General features: G+C 35.9%; 1 protein-coding gene across 8 annotated transcripts in view; it reads right to left on the reverse strand.

The window, feature by feature from the left end:
- The window catches only part of THOC2 (THO complex subunit 2), a 109,764-nt gene extending 82,583 nt beyond the window's left edge, over positions 1 to 27,181 (reverse strand). For 4 of the 8 annotated variants that reach the window (XM_058536634.1, XM_058536633.1, XM_058536636.1 and 1 more), the window contains exons 1-6: positions 27,095 to 27,181; positions 11,989 to 12,047; positions 8,247 to 8,341; positions 5,954 to 6,005; positions 1,737 to 1,807; positions 515 to 636 (exon numbers count right to left, since the gene is read on the reverse strand). In XM_058536634.1, the coding sequence (XP_058392617.1) occupies positions 515 to 636; positions 1,737 to 1,807; positions 5,954 to 6,005; positions 8,247 to 8,341; positions 11,989 to 12,047; positions 27,095 to 27,165 (470 nt within the window). In that variant the 5' untranslated portion in view covers positions 27,166 to 27,181. The remainder of the gene's footprint in view (positions 1 to 514; positions 637 to 1,736; positions 1,808 to 5,953; positions 6,006 to 8,246; positions 8,342 to 11,988; positions 12,048 to 27,094) is intronic. The other 4 variants (XM_058536641.1, XM_058536640.1, XM_058536635.1 and 1 more) reach the window with 1 other exon arrangement.
- Between the last annotated feature and the right edge of the window lie 289 nt (positions 27,182 to 27,470).

Here is a 27,470-nt window from a genome sequence, read left to right on the forward strand (position 1 = left end):
TAATGTATTTTTCTCATTGACTTTTCTTCTCTCTCTTATATATAACAATCATAAGAATAGTTGTTGAAAGTTTACCTCTTTGCGTATCTTTTAGGATACAAAATAACAGTGGTTCATAAGAGATACCCCAATGTTAATTACACAGGGAAAACCAGTAACACAAGGAAAAGATACTGCTAATCCCAAGGAACAACAACATACCATTATTTCCATCCCTGACTAAGATTATACCCTAGAGTACAGCCATAGTTGTAAATTATTTTATTGGCAATAATAAAAGCACTGAATATTATTTTAACTTCTAATATGGAAAAAAAATAACATTGGTTTCACACAGGTAAAGTTCACTGTTGACTCAATAATCACAGGCTACTTTTAAAAGGAAAAAACACAAGACTCATGCAAACAGCAACAAAAAAAATCTTCAAACTGCCTTTAGAAACTTCTAGTATTCAAAATAACTAAACAACATACTCAGGTACTTGATCTGTAACATAAAGATACATGTACTTACAAGAGTTTTGTCTTGATTTTAACTGACTTTTGATTGAATTGCTGTGATTGTTTGATAAGCCCTAATGATTCCAATGTTTCTGGATCCAGGCGTTCCTTTAGAACTGTGTCTGAAACTAAATACTGTATTAAAAAATATTAAAGGCCATTTATTTCTTAGCATTCCAACTATGCATCCACAATCTTAAATACATTCAAAATAATTTTTCCCAAAGAAGAATATTAAAATCACATTATATACATATACACAACTTATAATTTATAAAAGGGCTTGGAACTTCAATTTAACAAAAGTGATGACTCTCCAAATACTGAAAAATATAACATATAGCTCTTTTAAAAAAACTTACTAAAAAATTATATGCATGCTGTACACAGCCTACAAACGACAAGAACTATAGATGAAATTCCCATTAAAATTGAGTCTGTCAGGCCCGCCCCGTGGTGTAGTGGTTAAGTGCGCATGCTCCGCTGCTGGCGGCCCGGGTTCGGATCCCGGCGCGCACCGACGCACCACCTGTCAAGCCATGCTGTGGCGGCATCCCACGTAAAGTGGAGGAAGATCGGCACAGATGTTAGCCCAGGGCCAGTCTTCCTCAGCAAAAAGAGGAGGATTGGCATGGTTGTTAGCTCAGGGCTGATCTTCCTCACAAAAAAAAATTGAGGCTGTCAACTGAATTTTCTTTAAGATAATACAGCACTTCAGCCTTCTTTGGTTTCTACTGTTTAAGTCAAATTCTAGTACAGCAAAAACAAGGACATTCTTCCAGGTCTGAGTAATGGCTTTTCTCCTTGGTTCTAAATTTATGAACATAAAATGGTTTACTAGATAATGATTATGTCAAGTTCTAGAATTTATTATTTTTAAACTACCTCCATTCTTTTTCTCCTTGCCTAATAAACACTTTATGAAAAATTGTTCAGTTTACAAGTTGTCCACATCATTTCTATTCACTCGATAGATGCTTACCTTTTCCTTAGTTAGGAACTTACCTGGTCAGGAATATCATCTAAGGTTTCATATGTATAGATAGTTTAAGAGATACAGTAGCATGCCTATTTCATAGAAATAATTAGCATGTCTAATTTTACAAAGCATTCCATTTCAAAACCCAAATATACCTTATAATGAATAGTCAATTTAACATCAATATCTTCTTCCATTAACATGATTCAATTGTTCAATGTAAAATTCAGAAAGGGAAAGTATTTTTTAAACTTACCAAACATGCTAATACCAATTGTGTAAAATAGTCTCTCTTGCTTTTTTCTTCTAAACAATTTGTCTCAATATCTATAATGACGAAGAAAACAAAAGGTGAAAGTTTGATTTTTCTAGACTCTCTCCAGCACTATAATAAGATACTTAATTTCTTTAAAACTAGCTAATTTTAAAATGCCTCATTCCGAATTTGGAAAAAAATTTAGAACTATGGGGTAAGCATGAGCTCTCCTTCATATGCATATGAACGCTTACAATTAATTTCTCCTAGTACTGGAGACTGACCCTGTGACCAATGGCATCTCCATAAAATGGTAAATTGATTACACAGGAGCTATGTGCTATGGCACTGGAAGCAACAAAGCTTCAAAAAGGGGGCCGGTCCCGTGGCATAGTGGTTAAGTGCGCATGTTCCGCTGCTGGCAGCCCGGGTTCGGATCCCGGGCGCGCACCAATGCACCGCTTGTCCGGCCATGCTGTGGCAGCGTCCCACATAAAGTGGAGGAAGATGGGCACGGATGTTAGCTCAGGGCCAGTCTTCCTCAGCAAAAAGAGGAGCAATGGCAGATGTTAGCTCAGGGCTGATCTTCCTCACGAAAAAAAAAAAAAAGCTTCAAAAAAGTACTATTTTCAAAAATGGAAATATTCAAGCAAAGTTTAAATGACTACCTGTCAGAGATGCTAAAGAAGAGATTCCTTCCTTAGGTGGAAAGTTGAACTGCGTGACAACAAAGATCTCCTCTAACACTAAAGAGCCTATTATTTGTGAAGATCAAACCCCTGACCTTGGCCACCATGGTACCATGTTCTAACCAAGCTACCTGGCCACCAACTCTATGAAAAGACAATATTAAAAGATATTTTAACATCCTATTTTGAATTACAATTCTAGTTAGCAAACAAAAATTTATGCAAGATTTTCATTTTCTTCCTACTGAAATATTAAAAACTGAGACCTCCTTGAGTTTCAGTAAATTATTCAGAAAATTTGTCAAACAATTTTCTGATCTCAAGTATGGAGGAAATAAAACAATTAGCTCTAAATGCCAAGCATGAAAAATTTCAACCAGGATTGGCAGAATTACAAGGTTGATCTCAGGATTATTGCTTTAACTAATTACATACTATTATTCTATTTTTAAAGTCAACTCATAATTTAGAATGTGCTATAGAAAGAGGCACCAATTTTAGTGATGTAGTAAAAACTGTCCTCGCAGGGTTCTAGGTTCTAGGGTTCTCCCCAAACAGATGTCCTACCACTGCTTTGCTTCAGTTTCTGTTTCCATCACTGAGAATCAAAAGAGAAGGGGATTTATCATCCAACATATCCACATTTTCCTGGCCCTTAGCCACTTCTTAGACTGTGCCATTTCCCAATATCCTGGCCTCTATAGCTAAGCACACAGTCAGCTCAAGTGCATTAAGGGAATTTCGGGGTGTCATTTATGCAATGTGAATTGCAGTACAATCTCAATCTCCCAATAAGATTTTTAATCTGTGTATATCTCATCAATCCCTTCCAAGGAGTCCTAGTTGTCTCCCTGCTATCTGGTCTTCTGTTCCCTCCGCAGCCTAGAACTTCAAGGATACTGATCTTGAGGGGTCAGGACCAAACTGGGCCCATTCTTATAACCAGCATCTATCTACCCTCTAAGGCCCTAAAGTCCCTAAGATCTACCCCCAAGGTCTCTAAGATCAAAGCACCTGGGTTGCAGGTTCATCCTCTTCAAGCCAAGTCTGCTCTCCTCTTAGCCATCTAACCTGATGAAGACATCACTCTCTGGGTTCTGATCATGTTAGAAAATGCTTAATAGGACCTCAGTAAATTTCTTAGCTGAGCTATCTCAACAATCAATACAGGACTCGATTATCCCAATTATGCTTTCCCTGTTTTCTTTACTCTTTTTGTCCTAACTCATGAAACCATTCTGATAAACTCATTCATTATCCCTGACTCCTCAAACCTGAATCAGTACCTAATAAGTTCTCTTTAATTTCCCCTATGATTTTACCAAAAAGCCCTCAGCCATTTCCAACTCTAGGCCCCAGTATCACCAACCACCCCCTCCAGCTCAAGGGCCCATCAGCACATTAAGTTACATCACACTCTCCCTTTCAGGTTAATGTAGCTCTCAGGCCCTCTCACTATTACACAATTACAGTTGTTTAAAGAAAACTGTTATCTTAACCAGGAAAGTACAGCACTGATTTTTCTTACAACTGTTAAAATATTAGGCAGACAACATGATGTAGTAAAAAGATCATGGGCTCCGGAACCAAAAAGACTCAGGTTCAAACCCTGCCTTACTGGCTGTGTGGCCTTGAAAAATCACTTCTCTGAGCTTCAATTTTCTGATCTGTACACCTACCTTACAGAAGTCGTTGTGAGGATTAAAATGAAATTAAATGCTTAACACAATGCCTAGAACATAGAAGGTGCTCAAACAATAGCACTAACATACATTATTATTACTATTATTATCATCATCAGTATTAGAGATAGCTCATGTTCTTACTCTTATTTCCCTACCTTGGTCTGGGGTCACCCTTAGATCATTTTTTTTTCTGCCAACGGTAGGGGTGGGTGAGTAAGGGGGCAAGTGAGGGAAATTCTCTTTCCAAGTTTTCCATCCTAATCTTGCTTGTAAAAATGGACTGGATAGGCTAAAAGAAATTTCCCAAGAGCAACCAAACATCATCTTCATGAATTCATGTTACTAGTAAAGAGCAATGACTTGTAACAATAATTCATATTACTAAATAACTATGAAGGGAAAATATATCCTAATTAAATAAGTCAATAAAGAAAATAAATTACTAGAACTTACTAGTAAGCTGAAAATTTGATGATTATCCAAAGAAAGACCTACTCCTGACACTATCAAGGAACAGCTTTCACAAAAATGTTACCTACAAATCACTCTCTTTCAGTCTTACAAATTTATAGTAAAAATTTTTTAATTGAAACTCGTTTCATGTATATTTGTAACATAATGTAATATCTTTAGTGCCTACTTTAAAAATTAAGCTTAATAGGTCTTTTGTTGTTGTTGGCATAAATCAATCAATCCAATAGATAGCATGCACGTATACCTATTCATCCAAACCAGAACAGTTTTAAGATTGAAAGAAGGCACTACTAACAATTATGACAGGGAAAACAAAACAAAACTAGGACATATGGTTACCCCATCAATGGTCTGCTCTTTTCTTTTACCACTCACAGTTCACATACATTTTGGCCTATTGCCAACATTACTGCTGTTATGAAATCTTAAACGTCCTAAAGGATCAAGCACCAGGCATTTAGATTTGTTGTGATCAAATTCTAGACTCTCAGTAAGACATTTAAGAAACATATCTAATTCTAGAAATTAAGATTAATGAGCTAAAATAATTCATTCCAGCTTGACTAACTCTCAGAGGATAAGTTTTATTTTAACGTGAGTATTATAATGTCTGGTAATGTCTTCTATTAGATCAAAGTTATATAAAGCATAAGACTAATGGGGAAAACTGTGTTCAAAGTTATTTTAATTCATATCTAAAGTTAGAGAAATAATTTGTAATACACATTATTTTTTAAATCCATGCTTCCCATGGAGGGACACTACCTTTTGTTCTAAGTCAAAGAAATATTCCTTTATCTTGCACGAATTCTTGTTTATTCTGGACAAAGAGAGAAGCTGCTATTTCCAAAGCTAGTTTCTCATCCTCAAAAGTACTTTTGATTACTTTGACTCTTCTTGCTCTTTCTAAAATTAAGAAGAATCAAAATACTACAATAGCAAAGTAAATATCCATTGAGTGTCATATGTTTGAGATTCTGACAGTCATTGATAACCTGCACTGAATAAGATTAACTAATTATGTGGTTACTAAAATCTGAATAACTCAGACTAACTTCAGAAAACTTGAGTTTTTTACTTGAAATGATTTCATTTAGCTCAATTTTATACAAAGATATACTTTAAAAAACTCAAACTATTTGAATTATAAACTAAAACTATCTATAGTTAGTTTATAAACAGTGATTATACTCACATTTGACTTACAATACCAAATTTTCTATAAAGTAAAAAAATATATATTCTAGATTTATAGAAACATTTGTATATTTGTAAAATCCTTAGTTTGAAAGAAAATATTTTATTTAACACAGTACATTAATTTACAAAATGGCACATTTTACAGGTAAAATAAAGGCTTAATACCTACCTAATATGCAGAATACGTCAGCAAGAATGGAGGGCATATCCTCACGAAATTCCTAATTTTAAAAATATAATTATTCATAGTAAATACTAGAATAGCACACCAGCAAGTATTATGGTTTCAGAATTAACACTCTTCAGTAAAACTAACAAAACCCCAACACCACTATGTTGACAAATAATAAAATCCTTCAAGTTTCACAATATAGAGAAAATAAAAAGAGGGAGATAACAGTTAGAAAAATATGTCTACCATGAAATAACTTGATAAAAAACAGAAACCTAAACAAAAACCGCAGGAAATATTAAAGAGCACAAACGAGTAACATTTTTCCAATGAAATTTCATGTTAGAAACCACTGGAATTTGGAGTACCTCACACCTACCTAAAGCAAGACTGTTAAAAATGTATATTTTTCATCCAAAACTTTAAATGTGCTCATGCCTGAGTCAACACCGGTCTGCAAAAATCATAGTGGTATCAGAAAAACAGAAATCTAAAAAATCTATTACAAGCTGTTGTTCCCTAACTCGAGATTCTCTGAAGATGAAAATAATTATCAAAAAATCTATCTTTACTTTCTTTATGCACTGATGTTTGTAGCCTTTGGAGAAACACCCAAAACTCTCCCCTCATTTCCAGATGAAAACTTCAGCATTTATTCTGGATTTGTCTCCTGACTTCCCACTTCTACGCCCAATTTCAGAGCCATCTTCCATTAGTAGGGATCATAGTTCAATTATTCCAATTAGTTTGCTGGCACTACAGCAACCTTAAAATTAGCCTACTTTCAGAGACTAAAGGAAAGAAATATAATTCTAAAGAAAAAACTGGCAGCTGTAAGAGACATGCAAGGTACGCTTCTGTGGCTAAGATATGGGACAGCGAGATATGGGACTATGCGAAAGCCATGACAAAGACAATCCAGCTGCGAAAGTATATATATCACTAAGGACTTCAAAGGAAAGGGGAAGCTAAGTAAGAAGCAAACACACATTAAGTTCATTTGGACTATGCATTGTCAATAAATGAGAAAAGCATTAGAATCAAATTCCATAAACACACTTAAACCCTATACCAATGCCCAATATACAGAATGAAATAACCTTAACTGCCGACTAGATTTTAGTCTCAAGTTTCTTAAGGGCTATGAACTTTGGCTATGTCTTCCTGAATGCAAGTACTCAGGCTACTTGACCAGAAATAACAGAGCAAGATAAGAGTTTTCAAACATGGAATATTAGTTGTTGAAAAAACAGAGTACTCCAACATGAACTAATGCTGCTGTTATTAGACAAAGACAGTTTAGGGATAAAAGAGAAATTCATATTGAACCACTAATTGCTCAAATACATCTCAATGCGAGGGGCGGGGAAAATCACAAGAGCTAAACATAGAAGTTCCTTAAGACTATCCTCGGGAAAGCACAAAAATCATACAAAGGAGATTACCTACTCTAACAAAAAAGGCTACAAAAAGCTTAAAGCAGCACAGAGGAAATTCGTACTAGTATCAAGAAGCTCCAGGTCCCACCTCGATAATACTTATTATGAAAGCTGTTCTCGACTGGGCAGATAATTTTATTTATGTAAGTTTAAAATCCAGCATAATAATAATAGAATAATACACCACTTGTAGAAACTGAAACTTAACTACCGGTTTACAATAAACACCCTTACAATTTGAGAGCTCATCTTTCAATTCAAATACCAAACAACCATGAAAACTATCTGGTCTGAATCTAACTTAAATTCTCTAATAAATAAAAGAGTGAAACAGAATAAACACTTAAAGGTTAGGAAAAAATCTAGTTACTATTTTCTAAAACAAACAGCAAACACATGAAAATTGGCATCAAGTGAATGTTAGAGCTATGCAACCCCAATTTAAAATAATTTAATCCTCAATTTTTAAAATATATTTAATCTCTAAAAATAACCACAAACAAAAAAAGTACCCTGGTATGGTATATTGGGAGAAAAATATTCTAGCCAAATTATTTTATATAGTAGCATTGTTAATTAAGTATACCTCGATTTCATTACAACGCAGGCGTTTTTTTGCCCTCCGAGCTTACCTAACATTTTCTGCTTTACTCACAACCAGACAAAAAAATTAAAATAAAATATCTTTATTTCTATCTAGCCACAAGGGCTTACCAATATTACCTTAAAACATTCACTACTATAATTTTGAATAAAACGAAATGCAAGTTATATACTTCAGGGATCTTTGTATCAAAGGTTAAAAAAAATGTTAACAATTATTAAATTTAAAAACATATATACATACTTACACTAATGTCATTAAGAACATTAGATGCCTGTTCATGCTTTAGATTTCCTTTAATGACATGGTATGATAACTCATAGAGAGCTTGCCGGAAATCTGCTGAACATAAAAGAAAGAGTGTAAGGACACAGTCTCTTGAACATGAAAGGTAGACCCTCTAGGAGAAGATCTATATATTTCCTACTTCTCAGAATTATTATAAACATCAATAATGATAAGAGAAATATACTTCTACTGCTTTTCTCTAGCAGAATTTTTCCTTTTATTTTCACAAAGACACAATACTAAAAGAGTATAAAAAAGTTAACCTTGACTCCAGTACTATAACATAACTACTGCTTGAGCATTTCCTTCCAATCTTTTTCTATACGTCTACATATTTTACATATTTCTATTCACAGTGCACATCATTTGGTATTCTGATTTCCCCACAAACACTTTTAAAAGCATTTTTTCATGCTACCAAAGTCTCCAAAATTATTTAGTGGCTCCACAGACTTCCAGTAAGTGGACATAAACCAAATTAACCATTCCTTTCACCAGCAGATTTCAGAGTTTTCTAAATATATTCAGATCATAGTCAATTCAATTTCAGGGCTACATTGACAACAGGTAAGGAATAGCAGTAAATATAAAATCAAGTTTTATCCATATTCTACTGTCAGAGGAATTTCTCCCCAAATCTAAATCTCTTTTTCTCCTCTATTTCCATCAGAATTCAAACTAAAATAATTACTGAGAACTGTCAACCACAAGTAGTCTCATTCACCATTAATTAGGATAGCCCCCGTTCCTGGAGAAGAAATATTTTTGGGGAGGAAGGAGTTAATGGTCAAGTGAACACCTCCTTCCAGCCATCTTTTTCTTTTGTCCCATACACTAAAAATTTTACCTCCTTTTTCTCATTAAAAGTAGAAAAACAAGTAGCTCTAAAAACATTAATGTAAAATAAAGTCAATTTATAATTCCCTTTTGAGGGGAATCAAAAATCTTTCAGGGCAAAATAGCAAGTAAAAAAATCAAATATTTAAAAATCTTCTCCCTTGGTTTGACTACTAGTCACCAAAAAGGAATATTATAAAAATCAATCCCCCTTTAAACAATGAAAATAGTATTTTACAATGAAAGAAATTTGTCCATTAAATTATTTGCTAAAGAAATATAGTCAGATTATCCCAATTCCTTATGAAGAATTTGTTATTAAATATATTCTACCTTTTTCACAAGTATGCCTTCATCATGCTTATAATAAACCATATAAAAGCTAAAACGCAAAGAAAAAATTTCTATTTGTTAGTATGGTAGGAATATGAGGTCAATTTCATGCTTTCAATTTCCATTAATAAAAGGCTTTTACAACAAATAATACTCATTTAAAATTATCCAGATAACTACGATTTTTTAAAAAGCAATCACTCTTAGAAGCACAAAACAGCTGAGCATCATAAACTAAATTCCCATAAGAATATGGGCTCATAGGGGCTGAGGGAATTCTAATCTTAATCACAGAAGGAGATTAAAATAGAGAACAAATGGCCCAGATCATTTTGCTGACACCAAGTGACATAAAAACAATCACAATGTAATCCACAAAGTAGCAAAGATAGTCTCCAATTCACTGTTATTTAAATGTCCATTTAAGTGGTTAGGAACTCCTACCGTATTTTATCCATAGAAACAGTAAGTGGTGCCTTAAGCGGACCAAGGCTAACCCCACAAAATCCTGTAAAATCCATACTAAAGTTGAAACATTTTACATTTACAATGGGGAGGAAAACTTACAACCCTTATAATTATACACAAGAAATAAATAAAATATTTTATCTTAATGCTAACATTTCAGAAAAAGCAGTTTTAAGAATAGCCACAAGTAAAAGGGACTTCTAGAGATTCTTAGATACTCTTTGTGAGACTTGAACAATTTGAAGGTTGAAGACACCAGTTCTTGGTTATGTCAAATATCACTAAGACTACTCATGTTTATCAGCCATCATTACAATGTTATTTTATTTGGGGGAAAGGACTTATAAAAAGAACAAGGAGAAGTAGTATGTGCAAGGGAAACTGCCTGCCTGAAATGAAATCAATTCAAGGGAGAAGCAAAAAGGGAAATGTCAGAGGGAACACTACCCAAACTCAATCCCCCTGAGGTAGAACAAAGGAAATTCTAAAGAAATGACATTCGGTCAGTTTCCTGCATAGACTACCAACTGGGGCCCCCAGACCAAAGCTTGATTGCTGGTAGATACCAGCCAAAGAGTCTATTTGTTGAAGCAGGCAAGGGCAAGCAAAAAAGAGCACTGACAACTTAGCCAATGAGGCCACACTCATACCTATTTTTGGTTTCATTCATGAATCAGAATAACTGTGCAAATTAACAATAATCTGATAGTTATTAAAGATCCACACAGTCCCATTTAAAACTGAAGGAGTAATTACCCTGTGTTATGCTATTTATAGTTTTTCTGAGAATTCTTTCTCTTATTTATCCACTTAAGGTTTCAACTGCAAACAAGATCAAAGTTAACGGAGAAGTTAAAAACTTGCTTTAAACATGCAGAAGAAAAAAATTAACTATCTGAGGGCTTTTAGATAGGAGTCTTTTTTTACTTTCTTACACTTCTGGCAGTCAACTGACTTATTCAAAAAAGAAAGCATTATATCAACCTCAGAAATCTTTATGAATGATCATGCAATTTTATAAGCAGGATGAACTGGAAAATACCTTTGTGAATACAGGCTAGGAATGTTAAGTCTTAAAACAGGTCTTACTCAAATGACAGAAAAAAAAATGGCCCATTCATTTGTTAAAAAATGCTTTCCACTCAAAAATCCAAATGTTCTTTAAAAAGTATATACTCTCATATTAAGATAATATTTGATTTTTAATACAACAGTAAACTTCATTACAGAAAACATTCTGTTCTTAATCTTCTCTTCACAAAGGCGTAATTTAAATAACTACAATGAATTTTATCTAATAATTTTTTATCTAAAATAGAATATCGGTTATAAATTATCTTTTCCAGATTGAAAAAAATGTTATGGGTTCTACTCCCAATGAAAGCTACATATGAAAATGCTTTAAACTTACTAGACATAATTGCTTTTGCTTTCCCCTCCTTTTCTAAATATGCCTAATTTTAAATTAATGAATGTTAAATAGTAAAATCCTTTAAAATTAAAATAACTGAAAATTTACATGCTGTTTAATTACATAAAATTTCACTTAATAAATTATATTTGTGATATGCAGTAAACAACTCCTTTGCTTTTAATGTTTTTCCATGACAACTGCATTTAACAAGATCCCCAGATACCACCTAAACATAACCAGCTTTAGTAAAAACACTGAACCTCAGTTTCTGGAAATTTCCTAGTGCAAACAACCTCAGAATAGTTTTACTTTTCATGCTAGCTTTTCTGTTTATGATTGATAGCTAGTCTGTGTAACTTTTAATACAGCTAGCAACTGCTAAAATTTAGCTAAATTGCCATGTCACAATTATAAAAGCCAAGCAATATCATATGACTATTATGTAGCTCAAATAATATTCATATATGGAGATGTATAGTCTTACTATAACTACAGTTTTAATCTTAACTGTAATACATTCATATAAAAGCTTTACATAATGTAAACTATCTTATACCTTTTATTTTCATTCATTAAAATTTAATGGAAAACAAGATATTTATTAATTTTGACCAAGCCAAAAATAGCTAAATACTTTTAAAAGTCTTACCTCTATAAGTTGAACTATCATGGCTTTTATTTTCACTGAGAATCCGGCATAAATGCAAACTAGAATAAAACAGAAATAATCTGTATTAATTTCCAATCCTAACATAGATGATCCCCATAGAGCAAATTATATCAACTAAAAATATTTGGAAATTTATCAAATGTTTAAGTCCATTAGTTTATAATGAGAATAAAACAAACCTTAAAACCCTAATTGGTCAGAACTGAAGGATGCTAGTGAATCAATTTGTTATTTTGAAAACTGGTAAATAAAAGAATAAAAATCAAGCACTTATTCTGCCTTTCATATATGAACCAATAGTTGATAACAAATGTCTCTGTATTAAAGTATTTTAGTTAATAAACAAAGGAATGTTAGAATTAGAACATCACCATTTTAAGATCCCTAATAAATTTAAGGATCTAGGCATCTATCAATGGTTGTTCACATCACAAAAAGAGACAATCAAACATTATGTGCCTCCTGATCCAGATGAAAGAATACACCACCCACCTATGAAGTTGTCTTTAAAAAAAAAAAAAAAAGCATGAGCCTAAACTGACTATGAGAACCTCTACAGGACAATGACTCAGTCTCTTCAACAAATATATTGCAAACAAAAATAAAAGATGGTGGGGGATCCTCAGGGTAAAAAAAGACTTAGATGTATCAATCACAATGTATGGATCCTTACTTGAACAAACAATTATTTTAAAAATTAACATTTATGAGTCAATTGGAATATTTTATAAAGACTATCTTTAAAAGATGCTGAAATATTTACAGATGAAATAATATTTACTTCAATAGGAAAATGGGCAGAGTTATAGATGAAACAAGATTAGCCAGCAGTTGATAACTATTAGAGCTAGTTGATGATTTCACTGGGGGGCTACTATACTAGTTTTCTACTTTCTCTGTTTGAGATTTTTTCCAATAACATAGTTTAAAAACAAAAAATTGAAAATTTTTTTCAAAAAATTGAGAAAAATACTTGTATTTTTAATTAATTTAAATACAGCAAAGAGGAATAGATACATAGGATACAGTGAAAAGAGGTATTCTTTTTTTTTTCCCCCCAAAGCCCCAGTAGACAGTTGTATGTCATAGTTGCACATCCTTCTAGTTGCTGTATGTGGGACGCGGCCTCAGCATGGCCAGAGAAGCGGTGCATCGGTGCGTGCCCGGGATCCGAACCCGGGCCGCCAGCAGCGGAGCACGCGCACCTAACTGCTAAGCCACGGGGCCGGCCCTAAAAGAGGTATTCTTAATTGGAATTCCAGAAAGAAGAGAGAGAACAGGGCAAAAGCATATTTGAAGAAATAATAGCCAAGAATTCAGTTTTCCAGAACTGAAGTGAAATCTGCATCTGGGCACATCATAGTCAAGCTACAGAAAACAAAAGATAAAATCATTTAAACACCTGAGTAAAAAAAGACTATTATCTTCATGACTTCTCAACAAGAACACTGAATGCCAGAGATAGCGGAAAGATATATTCAAGGTGCTAAAATAAAATATCTGCCAACCTAAAATTCTATACTCAAAAAACATAGTTCCAAGAAAAAGCAAAATAAGGACTGAATTTCAGACAAACAATAACGGAGTTCACACACTAAAAGAAATGCTTAAGGACATTCTCTAAGCAGGATAAAAATGATCCCAGATAGAACCTTAGAGTTGCAGCAAGAAATGACGAGAAAAAAGTGGTAACTATATGGGTAATTCTACATGAATATTAACTAAATAATAATAATAGTGTCCTGTGGTATTTAAATATGTGTAGTATTAAATATAGATAGATAGATAGATAAACAGAAAAATAATATTTAAATACATCAAGACTAACGTGGGTTTATCCCAAATATGCAAAGTTGGTTCAAATTAATTCACCACATTAAACTGACTTTTTAAAATCACATGATAGTTCAATAGATGCATAAAAGACATTTGACAATATTCAACATCCATTCACTTTTTACAAAAAGACTCTTAGAAAAATAAGAATAGAAGGAAACTGTTATAATTTGATAAAGTAGCAGTTCTGATAATGTGGTGATCCCCAAGACACTTTCTGAAGTTCTGCAAGGTCAAAACTATATTCATAATAAAACTAAGACTTCATTTCCCTTTTTTGCTGTATTGACATTTGCACTAAGAGTTCAAAAGCAAAGGAAGGTAAGACTGCTGGCACTTTAGCATGTATCAAGGCAGCAGCACCACACTGTCTCATTGAATTCTTCATGATCAAAAAATCAAAGGAAAGAATAAAGCCAGTCTCATGTAAGATGTCACCAAACTGTTTCATTGTATTTTTCGTGACAATTCACAAGCGAAAGCCAGTTTCACTTAAGAATGTTCTTGATGGGAGTGACATCAGCAAGATGGCAGAATAGGAAGCCCCAGGCCTTCCTTCCTCCCATAGAAACACTGATTCAACAACAATACACATAACTCCCTTTATGAGAAATTCAGAAACCAGTTAAGAGGCTCCTGCACCCCAGGCAAGCACTAAACCAGCTGCATCAAAGCCGGCAAGAAAATTCATGAAACCCTTTCACCATAGTCCCTCCTTCTGGCACAGTTCCACACAACTGGAAGGAAACTCCCAGCTCCCAATTCTCCCTAGGGAGGGAAAGAGAAGACTGACTTTACACCTAACATTCTGACTTTGGGTAGGGTGGCTGCCCTAGGAACTAGTTTCTTTCTTGAACATCTTGGAGCACAGATGGGACCTGGCATGCCCTAGGTGCCTGGGGCCTGCCAAGAACAAAAAAAAGAGCTGGGCAGCAAGCTACAGACCCAGAGAAGCAGGGTACAGCGAACAGAGACCAATACAGGTCGGCAACCTCTCCCTCAGGGGAGAAAGAGAAGACTTGAGTGTGTGTCCAACATTCCAGCTTTTTGGGGGATGGCCTGAGGGACTGGTTTCTGTCTTGCCTGACTTGGGGCGCTGACGGTACTCAGCACACCCTAGCTTCCTGGGGGCCACTAAAAACAAAAAAGAGCTGCGTGGTGTGCTTCTGCTTCAGAGGACCCATGGTACAACAGATGGACACCAGAGCATGCAAGAGAGTACAAGCTTCCGAGAAAAAGAAACTAGAAAATCCCTCTAATTTGGAATCTACACATGTAAGTCCAGAGAAGACATATCCAGAGAAAAGGTTTGAGAGGCCCCCAGAATCTAGAGCCAGGCTAACTGGTAAAGGCCTTTCCCAGTGCTAAGCTAGTCCATAAAGACTGGGAGAGAAGAGTGTTTTTTCAAATGCAATAATACCAACACTAAATTACAAGGAACATAAAGAAACAGGGAAAATGGCCCAATAAAAGGAACAAAATAAGTCTCCAGAAATTGACCCTAAAGTATTAGAGGTATATGAATTATCTGACAAAGAATTTAAAATAACCATCATAAAAATGCTCAACAAGCTGAGGTAAATGATGCATAAATAAAATGAAATTTCAACAAAAGCATAGAAAATATAAAAAAAGAACCAAACAAATTTTGGAGCTAAAGAATGCAATAACTGAACTGAAAAATTCACTAGAGAGGTTCAACAGCCATTATGGATAGTCACATGCAAAAGAATGAAATGGCACACTTATCTTACACCATACACAAAAAAATCAATTCAAAATGGATTAAATACATAAATATAAGACATGAAACTATAAAATCCCTAGAAAAAAAACCAAGGGGGAGGGGCCGGCCTGGTGGCATAAAGGTTAAGTTCACACCCTGCTTTGGCGGCCTGGAGTTCGTGGGTTCGGCTGCCAGGCACGGACCAACGCACCGCTTATCAAGCCGTGCTGTGGCGGCGTCCCATATAAAGCAGAAGAAGATGGGCACGGATGTCAGCCCAGGGCCAATCTTCCTCAGCAAAAAGAGGAGGATTGGCAACAGATGTTAGCTCAGGGCTAATCTTCCTCACCAAAAAAAAATAGGGGGAAAGCTTTGCGACACTGGTCTTGGCGATGATTTCCTGGATATGACAACAAAAGCACAGGCAACAAAAACAAAAATGTGGAACATAAACTAAAAATTGTGTGTACAGCAAAGGAAACAATGAACAGAATGAAAAGGCAACATATGGAATGGAAGAAAATATCTGCAAACCATATATCTGATAAGGGGCTAATATCCAAAAAACATCTACAACTCAAGAGCAAAAAAAAAAAAAAAACCCGACTAAAAAATGGGCAAAGAATAGCAACAAAATGATGAAAACATTATCACTTCAACAAGACACGCCTTTTGATTTTTATACTGTATGCATATATTATGTAATAAAAATAAAAGGGTCTGTGAATTACTTGAATTTGGAAAAAAAAAATGGGCAAAGGACTTGAATAGACATTTCTCCAAAGACGACATACAAATGGCCAACAGGTATATGAAAGGATGCTCAACATCACTTATCATCAGAGAAATGCAAATCAAAACCACAATGAGTTATCACCTCACGCTTGTAAGGATGGCCATTATTAAAAAAAAACAAACAGAAACAACACCTGATAAAGGACTGTTATCCAAAATATACAAAGAACTCTTATAACTCAACAATAAAACAAACAACTCAATTTAAAAATGGGCAAAAAACCTTAAAAGACACCTCATTAAGAAGATATACAGATGGCAAATAAGCATAAGCATTCATAAAAAGATGTTGCACATCACCTATCATCAGGAAAATGAAAATTAAAACAGTGAGATACCACTACATACCTATGAATGTCCAAAATCTAGAATACTGCCAACACAAAATTTTGGAGAGGATGTGGCACAACAGGAACTCTCAATCATTGCTGGTGGGACTACAAAATGGCACAGCCATGTTGGAACACAATTTGGTGGTTTCTTACAAAACTAAACATATTCTTACCTTACAATCCAGTAACCCCACTCCTTGATATTTACCCAAAGGAGGTGAAAACTTATGTCCACAAAAAAACCTGCACACAGATGTTTACAGCAGCTTTACTCATAATTGTCAAAACTTGGAAGCAACCAAGATGTCCTTCAGTAGGTGAATGGATAAATAAACTGGTACCTTCACACAATGGGATATTATTCAGCACTGAACAGAAATGAGCTATCAAGCCATGAAAACACATGGAGAAACCTTAAACGCACATTACTAAGTGAAGGAACCCAATCTGAAAAGCTACATAGTGTATGTTTCCAACTATATGACATTCTGGAGACGACACAACTATGGAGACAACAAAAACATGAGTGGTTGCCAGGTGCTGGGAGTAGGAGGAGGGATGAACAGGCGGAGCACAGAGGATTTTTAGAGCAGCGAAAATACTCTGATACTAAAAGATGGATGTATGTCATTAGACATTTGTCCAAACCCATAGACTGTACAACACCAAGAATGAAGCCAAAGGTAAACTATGAACTTTGGACGATTATGATGTGTCAATGTAGCTTCATCAATTGTAACCAATGTACCACTTGGGTGTGGAACGTTGGTAATGGGCAAGGCTAAGCATGATTAGGAGCAGGGGGTAAATGCTAAATCTCTGTACCTTCCTCTCAATCTCTCTGTAAACCTAAAACTGCTGTAAAAAAAATTAAATCTTAAAAAAAAAAGAAAACAAAATAACAAGTGTTGGGAGGATGTGGAGAAACTGGAACCCTTGTGCACTGCTGGTGGGAATGTAAAAATGGTGCAGCCGCTATGGAAAACAGTATGAAAGTTCCTCAAAAAATTAAAAATAGAACTACCATACAATCAATCCAGCAATCCCACTTCTGGGTATTATTCATAAGAGTTGAAATCAGGATCTCAAAGAGGTATTTGCACTCCCATGTTCACTGCAGCATTATTCACAATAGCCAAGAGGCAGAAACAGCCTAAATGTTCACTGACGAATGCACGAAGAAAATGTGGCATATAGATACAATGGAATATTATTCAGTCACACGAAAAGAAGGAAATCCTGTCATCTACTACAACATGGATGAGCCCTGGAGACAGTATACTAAGTGAAATAAGTCAGTCACAGAAGAATAAATATTGCATGTCTACTTATATGAGATATCTAAATTAGTCAAACTCACAGAAGCAAAAAGTAGAATTTCAGTGGTTGCCAGGGGCTAGGGGGAAAGAGAACTGGGAAGTTGCTGTTCAACGGGTATAAAACTTGAGTCATGCAAGATGAAAAAGATCTAGAGATCTGTTGTACAACATTGTGCTTATTAACAATACTATACTGTTCACTTATAAATTTGTTAAGAAGGTTGATCTCAAGTTATGTGTTTTTATCTACAATAAAGAATATACCCTTGATGAAGTAGTAAAAATTATTAATTTTATTAAATCCTGAGCCCTGAGAACATGCCTTTTTTTAGAACATGTATTTTTAATATTCTATGTGATGAAAAGGAAAGTACACATAAAGCATTTCTGCCACACACCAAAATACTGTGGTTGTCTGAGGAAAAGCACTTATGCAATTGTTTGAATTGTGAGCTGAACTAGCTGCTTTTTCATAAAACGCCATTTTTACTGAAAGAACTGACAAACTATGGTTATTCAGACTTGGGTCTTTGGCAGGCATTTTCTCAAAAATGAACCAAGTGAGCCAGTCACTTCAAAGAAAACAACTGAGAGTATTTGTTGATAATAATAAAATGTAAGGTTTCAAACAAAAATTAGAATTTTGGAAAACTTGTATCTGCCACCATGGACTTGACTAGTTCCCAATTCATAAAAACTTTCCTGATTAGTTCAGTGATGATACTAAAGAAAGTGTTTTTTGATATTATACAATGTACTGCGTCAATATTTGGAAGAGCTGTATCATTCAGTGAACCAATATTTTCCAACTGACCAATGCATAATGTTGCAAAATAATGCATGGGTAAAAGACAGATTCCAAGTAAGAGAGAGACAAATGAATTTTAATTTAACAAAGTACAAAAAGTTCACTGATGTGGTTTGGCATAATCATCACTTGACAAATTCTGACATGATATCAAAGAAGAAAATCTACAATTATCTGAAAAGGCTATTAAAATTCTCCTCCTTTTGCCAACTATTTATCTGTGTGAGGCTCGATTTCCTTCATATACACCAACCACAATAATATATTGCAACCTCTACTTCACAGCATACATAAAAATCAACTCCAGTTAGGTAAGATTTAAAAACAAAAAGGAAAATAATATGTTTCCAGAAAATCATAGGACGATAAATTCATTAACCTTGGAATGGGGAATGACTGCTTAAACAAAAAGTACTAATCATAAAGCAAAAGACTGATAAATTTGACTACATTAAAATGAGTAACTTCTGGGGCCAGCCCCGTGGCGTAGCGGCTAAGTGCGAGCGCTCTGCTGTTGGTGGCCCGGGTTCGGATCCCGGGCGCACACTGACACACCGCTTGTCAGGCCATGCTGTGGTGGCGTCCCACATAAAGTGGAAGAAGATCGGCACGGATGCTAGCTCAGGGCCAGTCTTCCTCAGCAAAAAGAGGAGGATTGGCATAGATGTTAGCTCAGGGCTGATCTTCCTCACAAAAAAAAAAAAAGAGTAACTTCTGTTCATCAAAAGTCATAAGAGTGGAAATGCAAGCCAAAGAATAACAAAAGACATTTGCCACACATACAGTGTAACCCACAAAGGGCACAAATACAGACTTATAGAAAGAACTCCTATAAATCAATGACAGAAATGTAAACAATCCAATAGAAAAATAGGAAAAAGATATAAAGAGGCCTTTCGTAAGAAGTCAGAAATCCAAATAACCAATAACACATAAAAAGATGCCCATGAAAAAATAAGCCCCAATAAAATACTATTACACACATAATGACAAAAAATTTAAAGTCTGACAGTATTAAATGTTAGCCAGGATGTGAAGCAAGGTTAACTCTCATACACTGCTGGTAGGAGCATATTTTGACATAGTTTGGCAGTATCTGGTAGAGCTGAAGTTAATCACAATTGAGAACTCAGTGATTCTACACTTCAGTATATATCCCACAAACACACATGCTTATGTACACAAAGATCCTTGTATAAGAATGTTTCTATTGGCATGGTTGGTAAACAATAAAACTGTTCATCAATAGCATAAGAGATAAACTGTGGTAGAGTTATACAATGGAGCATCTTGTAATTATGAAAATCAAAGAACTGCAAATACTTGCAGAAACATGAATGGATCCTAAAGACATAATGTTAAGCAAAAGCAGCCCCCACAATAGAATACACTCCCTATGATCCCATTTATATGAAGTTCAAGAAGAACAAACAAACTTATTGGGTAGTAAAACTGTAAATAAAAACAAGGAAGAGAAAACCATAAATGTCAGGAGAAATGTCAGAGAAAACCATAAATGGTTACCATGGGGAAGGTAAAGAGGATGCAATCAGGAAGGGGAGTTATGTTGTCTTGACCTGGGTGTGAGTTACATGGGTGTGCATCTTACAGTGATTCTTTAAGCTCTACATTTAGGTTTTAAGCACTTTTCTGTATCTTTTTTAATTTCACAATTTAGAAAAAGAAATATTCTTATTACAAGTTGCACAAGGCTCTAATAAAAAAGAAGAGAACCAATGAATGCATATATGTTTCTTAGTCTTTTATGTCTAGCAATCCTTTTTCCATAGTCAATAAAACAAATAATTTTAAGACTTAGAGAATGTGCTTATATATCACACCTAAGGTGAAATATGATGGCACATTACAATCATCCACAGAGAGATTACCTACTTTGCAGATTATCCAAGCCCTTGCAACTCACCTCTCTGTCTTCTGATTATTTCAATATTCCATCATCAGGATGAGCAGGGCAATGTCGTTAAAAGTCAATAAAGTAAACTTTTCCTGGTCAAAAATTCACTTGTAGGTCTCAAAAAATTATTTTCAAAACCAAAGAATAAAAAGGCCTTGCCAATGGAGAGCAATTCGTAAATTAAATCTGCATAGTTTGAAAATCTCATTTAGTTATTAGTTTTTAAACTCCTATTAAAAGAAAGAAAAATTTTCAGAGAGCACCTTAGAAATGGCAAAATAAACTGATTTAAGTTTGACCTCAAGTACTTTCGACTTCTTCCCTGGAGAACTAGACAGGCCTTCCAACGTGTTAAGAACAGTGGTTAAGCTTCTAATTTCTCAAAATATGTTAAACTTACCACAGGCTTAGCTGGAATATAAAACAAAAATCAATCTTCCTTCCAACAGACAATATAGAAATATTATCTGCTTCAGACTAGCATCAGAGATTATAACCTAAAAATGCCTGCCATCTAGCTCCTTTTTTGAGGGTAAATATATAAGAAAGTATCAAGACTGCTTCAATATTTGTTATAAAGTATTAAAACAATTCCCCCTTGTGGTTCTCACTGTCCCCATAGGTTCAATCCCTTTAGAATGTAGTAGCAGGAAACACTGTGTCTTTGACAGAATAATGTAACAGAATCAAATAACTCATCTTTCTCCTTGTATCCAGGCTACTATTAAAAAGCAAGGTCAAATATTCCTTCTTATGGTGAATATATTTGCTTGTTCCTATATTCAATAGCTTCATTTTCTATTTGTTTTAATAAGCTTAATGCACATGTCTTTTGTGATAATCCTTCCAGTGGGGAGGGGGTAATGTCAGTGTTCCAAATCCCACCTAATCTAATGGTACAGTCATTGTTACATAATTTTAAGAAATAATTGAAATATAATTCCATCTTGTCAGTCAAAAGGCCACAAACATATTCATTAGGATGCAGATGATAATGTCATCGTGAACTATTAATTAGCATATCAAAGATTTGCTCAAATTGTGTAAAGAATCATTGATGGGTTATTATGATAAGGCAATTCACCTGCATAACAGACACTTTTATTTTCCTAGTACAAAACAGTTCTTCCTTAGTTGTACGAGGAAACTAAAAACAATCGCTAAGCATCCCCCCCCATCAGACTTTTCCCAGCTCTTCTCCCAAGTAATCCACTAACAAAAGATCATGAGGTATCCTTAAAGAAACAATTCTATCTCTGAATGCTGCATGTCTTACTACACCTGTTAAACAGTTTTAGTACTCTATCCTAAATTATAAGGGGAGAAACAAACAAAACTACCTCCAATAGCTACCCATTTTAATGGGACTTAAAAAATAATCAAATATTCTGCCTCAGTCCAAATTCAAATGATTATTTTAGTCCCATAATAACCTCCAAATAATCGAGTTTACCATTTTTTCCCACTTTTAAAGTAGTTTGGTGCTATTGTGGAAATGCTGTCTCAGGTCCCTGAAAACAAAGACAGAATCTACTTTCTGTCAAAGATCTGTGAAACTTAAACTGAATAAAATGTCTTAAGTTCTTCTAAGGACTTAAGTATTTTGTGAATACTTCTTAACATCAGTATTTAGCTTTCCCCCTTACTTGATCCTATTTTCCAGTAAAAAAAGAAACACAGCACAAGTCTGAACTACTTGATTATGGTCAACATCTCAAAGTTGGCTTCACATATAAAAAACTGATGTCAATCTGTGCTTCAATTAATTCTTAAAAACAAAACAACAAAAAAGGCTAAATTTGGTTTAGTAAAGTACTTCCTCTATTATCATTTTTAGGAGAGAGGCATAACCCACAAAAATGAATATTGGGCACATAGTTTTATCCTGAAATATACGTTTATGAAAATGAAAATATGCACTTATGAGGAGGAAAGGGAACAGGAAATGTTTAAAAAAACAACAGAAGTTCCTGCACACAAGTACATTAACAGCATTCATTCTACCTTAATATTTAAGCATTGTAGAATAATTTAATTTTTCTAATAAACAAAGAAAGCAGTAGCCTAGAAAATCTCCTGATATTGCTACATTTTCTGAAGAATGCATTTCTCTTACCAGGAAAACAGACTGAGACATACTTAACTTGTGAACACGGGTCAAAATGAGAAAATAAATGCCAGATGAAAACTAAGACATGAAGAAAACGTTTCAGACAAAGCATCAGCTGAATTTAGAGCACCTTTTTAAGGAAAAAAAAAAAAGACTCAACTACCAAGACTAAAATGTCTTAAAATGATTATTTGCCATAAACTCCCCCCTCCTACTTCCCTCCAAAAAAAAGTCAGATCAGACAACATTTAATGAACATCCAACGTCCTTAGATAAGTTCCGGAATGTGTAAAATCATTTAGTAGCAGCAGAAAAAAAAGAATGGCAATCAAAACATTTGGCGATTAAATTTTAAAACTTTATTACAACTACCAATAATTAATAAGGTAAGACCTAACAAAAACTTCTACTTGACATGTAAATTTTTAATAAGAATTAAGTTCTTCAAACAAATAGATGATATTCAACAAATATAAGTATTTCAAAATTAGACTTAAGTACTGACACGAGGCTAACATCTTCAGGTTAAGAGCTTGGAACATAAATCCTACATTAAGGTTGCTTGTGACACAAAGAAATGCTGAGCTCACTGTGTTAATGATTTCTACTAAAAACAGAGTTCTCCACTGGACCTACCAGTACATGCAAGTTTATTAGCTTAATCATGGCAAGTCCTATGCTAATATAAAATCACCAAGAAACTAAAACTCTAACTCCAAAATTAAAGTGATTAAATCCATAGCTTGCATATGTCACAGAATTTGAAAGTTTGCATTTAGATGTGACACTTGGAAGAGTAGATTTAAGTGTTACTGGAAAGAACACTTAATAATAATTATATTTTGGTAGTCCTCCTTTGTCCTTCTGATATCTCTTGGAAAAGATCATTTTAAGAGTTCTATAATTTACCATTAAAAACATAATCAGTATCTCTGGAAACAATAAGTTAGCTAGGTATGTGATGAACCATTCAGATAGGCAAAATACAGTTTTTCTTTTCTCCTTAATTACCTAACAAAAATTGTTCTTCAAAGCCAAGACTTTCCATCTTAATAGACAGTTGTTTTTCATGAGGCACAATAAATATTTGTCCTCTCAGGGCCAGCCTAGTGGCATAGTGGTTAAGTTCACGCACTCTGCTTCAGCGGCCCAGGGTTTGCAGGTTTGGATCCCAGGTGCAGACCTATACACCGCTCATCAAGCCATGCTGTGGTGGTGTCCCACATACAAAATAGAGGAAGACTGGCACAGATGTTAACTCAGGGCCAATCTTCTTCACCAAAAAAAAAAAAAATGTCCTCTCTGAAAGTTATAAAGTGCCCCATACATCTCATATGTCGCTTTAACACTACTATGCTGAAGTAGACTACAACTTCCAGAATACTCACTTACACTGGTAAGAAGTGACAGACAAGAAATGAACTCACAACCTCATGAAACATATCATGCATTTTTTTAAAAAAGGTAAGTTTCAGTCAAGTTAAAGCTCATCTGCTAATTTATCTCATTAAAAAGGAAAAATCCACCGAAGATATAATTTTAAATATTGGTCATATTCTAAAAGGCAAATCTATAAATGGATTCACTAATAATTTAGTGGCACATCACCTTCGTTTTTAACATTTCCTGTTGCTGGTTTATATTTAAGAGGGTCTGTTTTCAGACAAAGGAAAGGATATTTTGTAATATATTTACAACACCATTTGTTCTAAAAAAATGAAAATGCTAACATCTATCTTTAGCAAGATACAAAAACTCCAAAGTTAGACTATATGCAACCAAGTTTTCAAGGAGAGAAAAGAGATCAAATAAATGAAGACTAAGTACTTGATGGTGATGTGTTTGACTACTTAAAATACTTCATTATGTCACACAACTAACAACTTTAAACTCTCTTCATACAACAGAACACAACTATAAATCTGACTATACTGATTTGGATCTACTATAATTCAAACTACATTCCACAAGCCATGCACTAACTACACATGTATAAGTCCTAATAACAGTTTTGAAGCAGCTCTTCAAACACAGGAACTATGATGGATCATAGTTCCATGGATCTTGTAAATATAAATAAAGTATATTATGTATACTTTATGTATGGATAAAGCATGGATCTTGTAAGCACGGGTCTTGTAAATATACATAAAGTGAACCCAAAATTCCATTTTTACTAAGGTATTTCAAGCTCCTACATCACTTTGTTTTTCTCCAACCACTGCCAGTCAGAAGTCAAGCAGAATTTCACCTCCTAGCCCTGATACTCATTCTAAAGTGAGAGTAATAATAGTAAAACTGTCAAAAACAGTTAGCTGAGCAATCTACAAAGATGACAGTCCCTAAATAACTAAGTTGGCTTTAAAAGTAAACAAAACAACAGTGAACTGATTTATCAGTTTTTTGGAGTTATCCTAATCTAATACAGACGAAGACGATGGTTTGGTTTCGTAACTTACCACCTTGCCTTCCCTAGACACAAGGGACTTAATAGCTATTTGTTAACTAGCACGTACAAGGATTTGGAAAATGCTCCTAACAGTTAAAAATGAATGTTTATCAAATATACTTCTCTGTCAGTTAATAAACCAGTAAGCACTCCAAGCATATGCTAGAAAGGCTGGGGGGAGGGGGGGTGAGCCAAAAGAAATATGAGACATAGTCCCCACTCTTCAAGGATCTCTCAATTCGTTAGAGTACAAGAGTATACATGAAAGAGTCAGAGACCAATTAATTGCTAACCTGAGTGGGACACTTTTTAAGCGCAAGAGCTGTCCTGAGAAGTTTAAATATCAAAAGATTGAAATAATAATATTCCTTTTAATAGCTATCACTTGAGCACTTACTATAAGCCAAGTGCTCTACAAGCATTATTTAGTCTTCACAACAGTCCTTTGAGTACTTATTATTCCCAATTTACTCAAGGGGAAGCGGTCAAATTGGTTAAAGAACTTACCCAAGGTCACTCAGCCAGTTAAGTGGCTAAGACTGCCGCTTACCCAGGCAATCCAATTCTAGAGCTCACACTGTTAAGACTTCCTAAAGCAGCGCGAGTGCGGGGGAGAGGGGGGTCATATAGGCTGGCAAAGTTACACGTTCCCCGCGTGGCATTCCAAGTAACGAAGTTCCAATGATTTGTTATTTTTCGCATCAGCAACCGTAAACTGACTACTTGTGGGGGAGGGAGGGGAGCAACGGCGAAAACGGCTAACGAGTTTAAATTCAAACAGGGTTGAGCTTTAGCTAATAAAGCGATTCAGAAAAGGAAATTAGAAATAAGTTATTTGTTTTTAAATAAGTTATTTGTATTACTGCTTAAACGTTTTTTTTTCCTTTCCGAGAGAATGAGCGCTGAAATTTGGGGCGAGGAAACCGCGGGTATGGCAAATTACTGTTTTCTGTATTACTGAAAAATAAAAACAAGTTTTGTGACTGAAGGAAACGCGTTATTCTAGGTACTCGAGAACCTTGGAGAGTTGCCAAAATTAGTTGCAGTCCCAGGACAAAATGGGGTTTAGGAAACATTTAATGACGAAAGTTGAATCCAACCCGAAATGGCTCTAAGGTGGAAAGACGGAGCAAAGAAATGCTGGTAGGTCTTCGGGGAAAGCGGCAATCCCTGCTACACTTCTCCCACGGCCAGCGGCGCCGCGCGAGGCCGGGACCGTCCGAGAGACCGCTCCCCGGGAGGACGAGAGGTGCCAAGCGGGGCTCTTCGCGACGCCCGGGGCTTCGCGGCGGCGGGCGGAGAGGAGGGGAGGGAGTCCGGGACGGTTCGCCCTCCTCGGACTTCGGGCAGAGGAGGCGCCGGGCTCCAAACTGCGGAGTCGAACGGGTGCAGAGTGAAGAAATGGGACAGAGAGAGATGGCAAGTCCGAACCCCCCCGGCGCGGCCCCGTAAAGAGAAAGGAGCCAAGTGAGCTCAAGCGAAGAGGGGGACAAAAAGAGACCGAGCGGGAGCGCGGGGACCCGCAGGGGCGAAACGGGAGTTCTGCAAAGAGGCTCAAGGATGGCAGGCTACGGCGGGCGGCGGGGATTTCGGGGAGGCCAGGGAAGGAAGGAGGTCGGCGGCGGTTACGAGCACCTCTCCTCCCCGAGTTCGAAACTCCTAGCCACATCCACAACCGCCGCCCGGATGGGGGAGGGGGCACCTCTTTCCCCCCCAACCACCCCCCACGTGTGAGAGCGCGGCTGACGCCTGGGCCTGGCCCGACCGTGCGCCCGCCTCCAGCCCGGACACTCACAATTCGCCTCTCCCTGATTTCTCCCAATTCTTTATCCACTCTACGGGAACCAACACCGTTGCGGCCGCCATCTTCCTCTCACTAGTAGCAGAGGCCCGGATGTGTAGCACGCGAGCGAGGGGTCAAAGGGGAGCACCGCCCACGGGGAATGCCGGGAGCTGCGAGTTCGGTTTTCGATTTCCCGCCCCACTTTCGTCCCCACCCCGCGGAAGCCCGAGGCCCTGCCGCCAACGAGGTGGCCGAGACCCGTGGGTCCCCACGCAGGCCGCGCCCTCTGCAACCCTTGCCCTCGCTTCCCTTTAGAACAGGAAAAATGCCATCCCCAGGCCGACTCCTAGCTCCTATCTTCTTCCATAGTATCTCCTCCAGGCACTAA

This window comes from Diceros bicornis, chromosome X (assembly GCF_020826845.1).
Source record: "Diceros bicornis minor isolate mBicDic1 chromosome X, mDicBic1.mat.cur, whole genome shotgun sequence".
In the NCBI taxonomy this organism is placed as follows: Eukaryota; Metazoa; Chordata; class Mammalia; order Perissodactyla; family Rhinocerotidae; genus Diceros; species Diceros bicornis.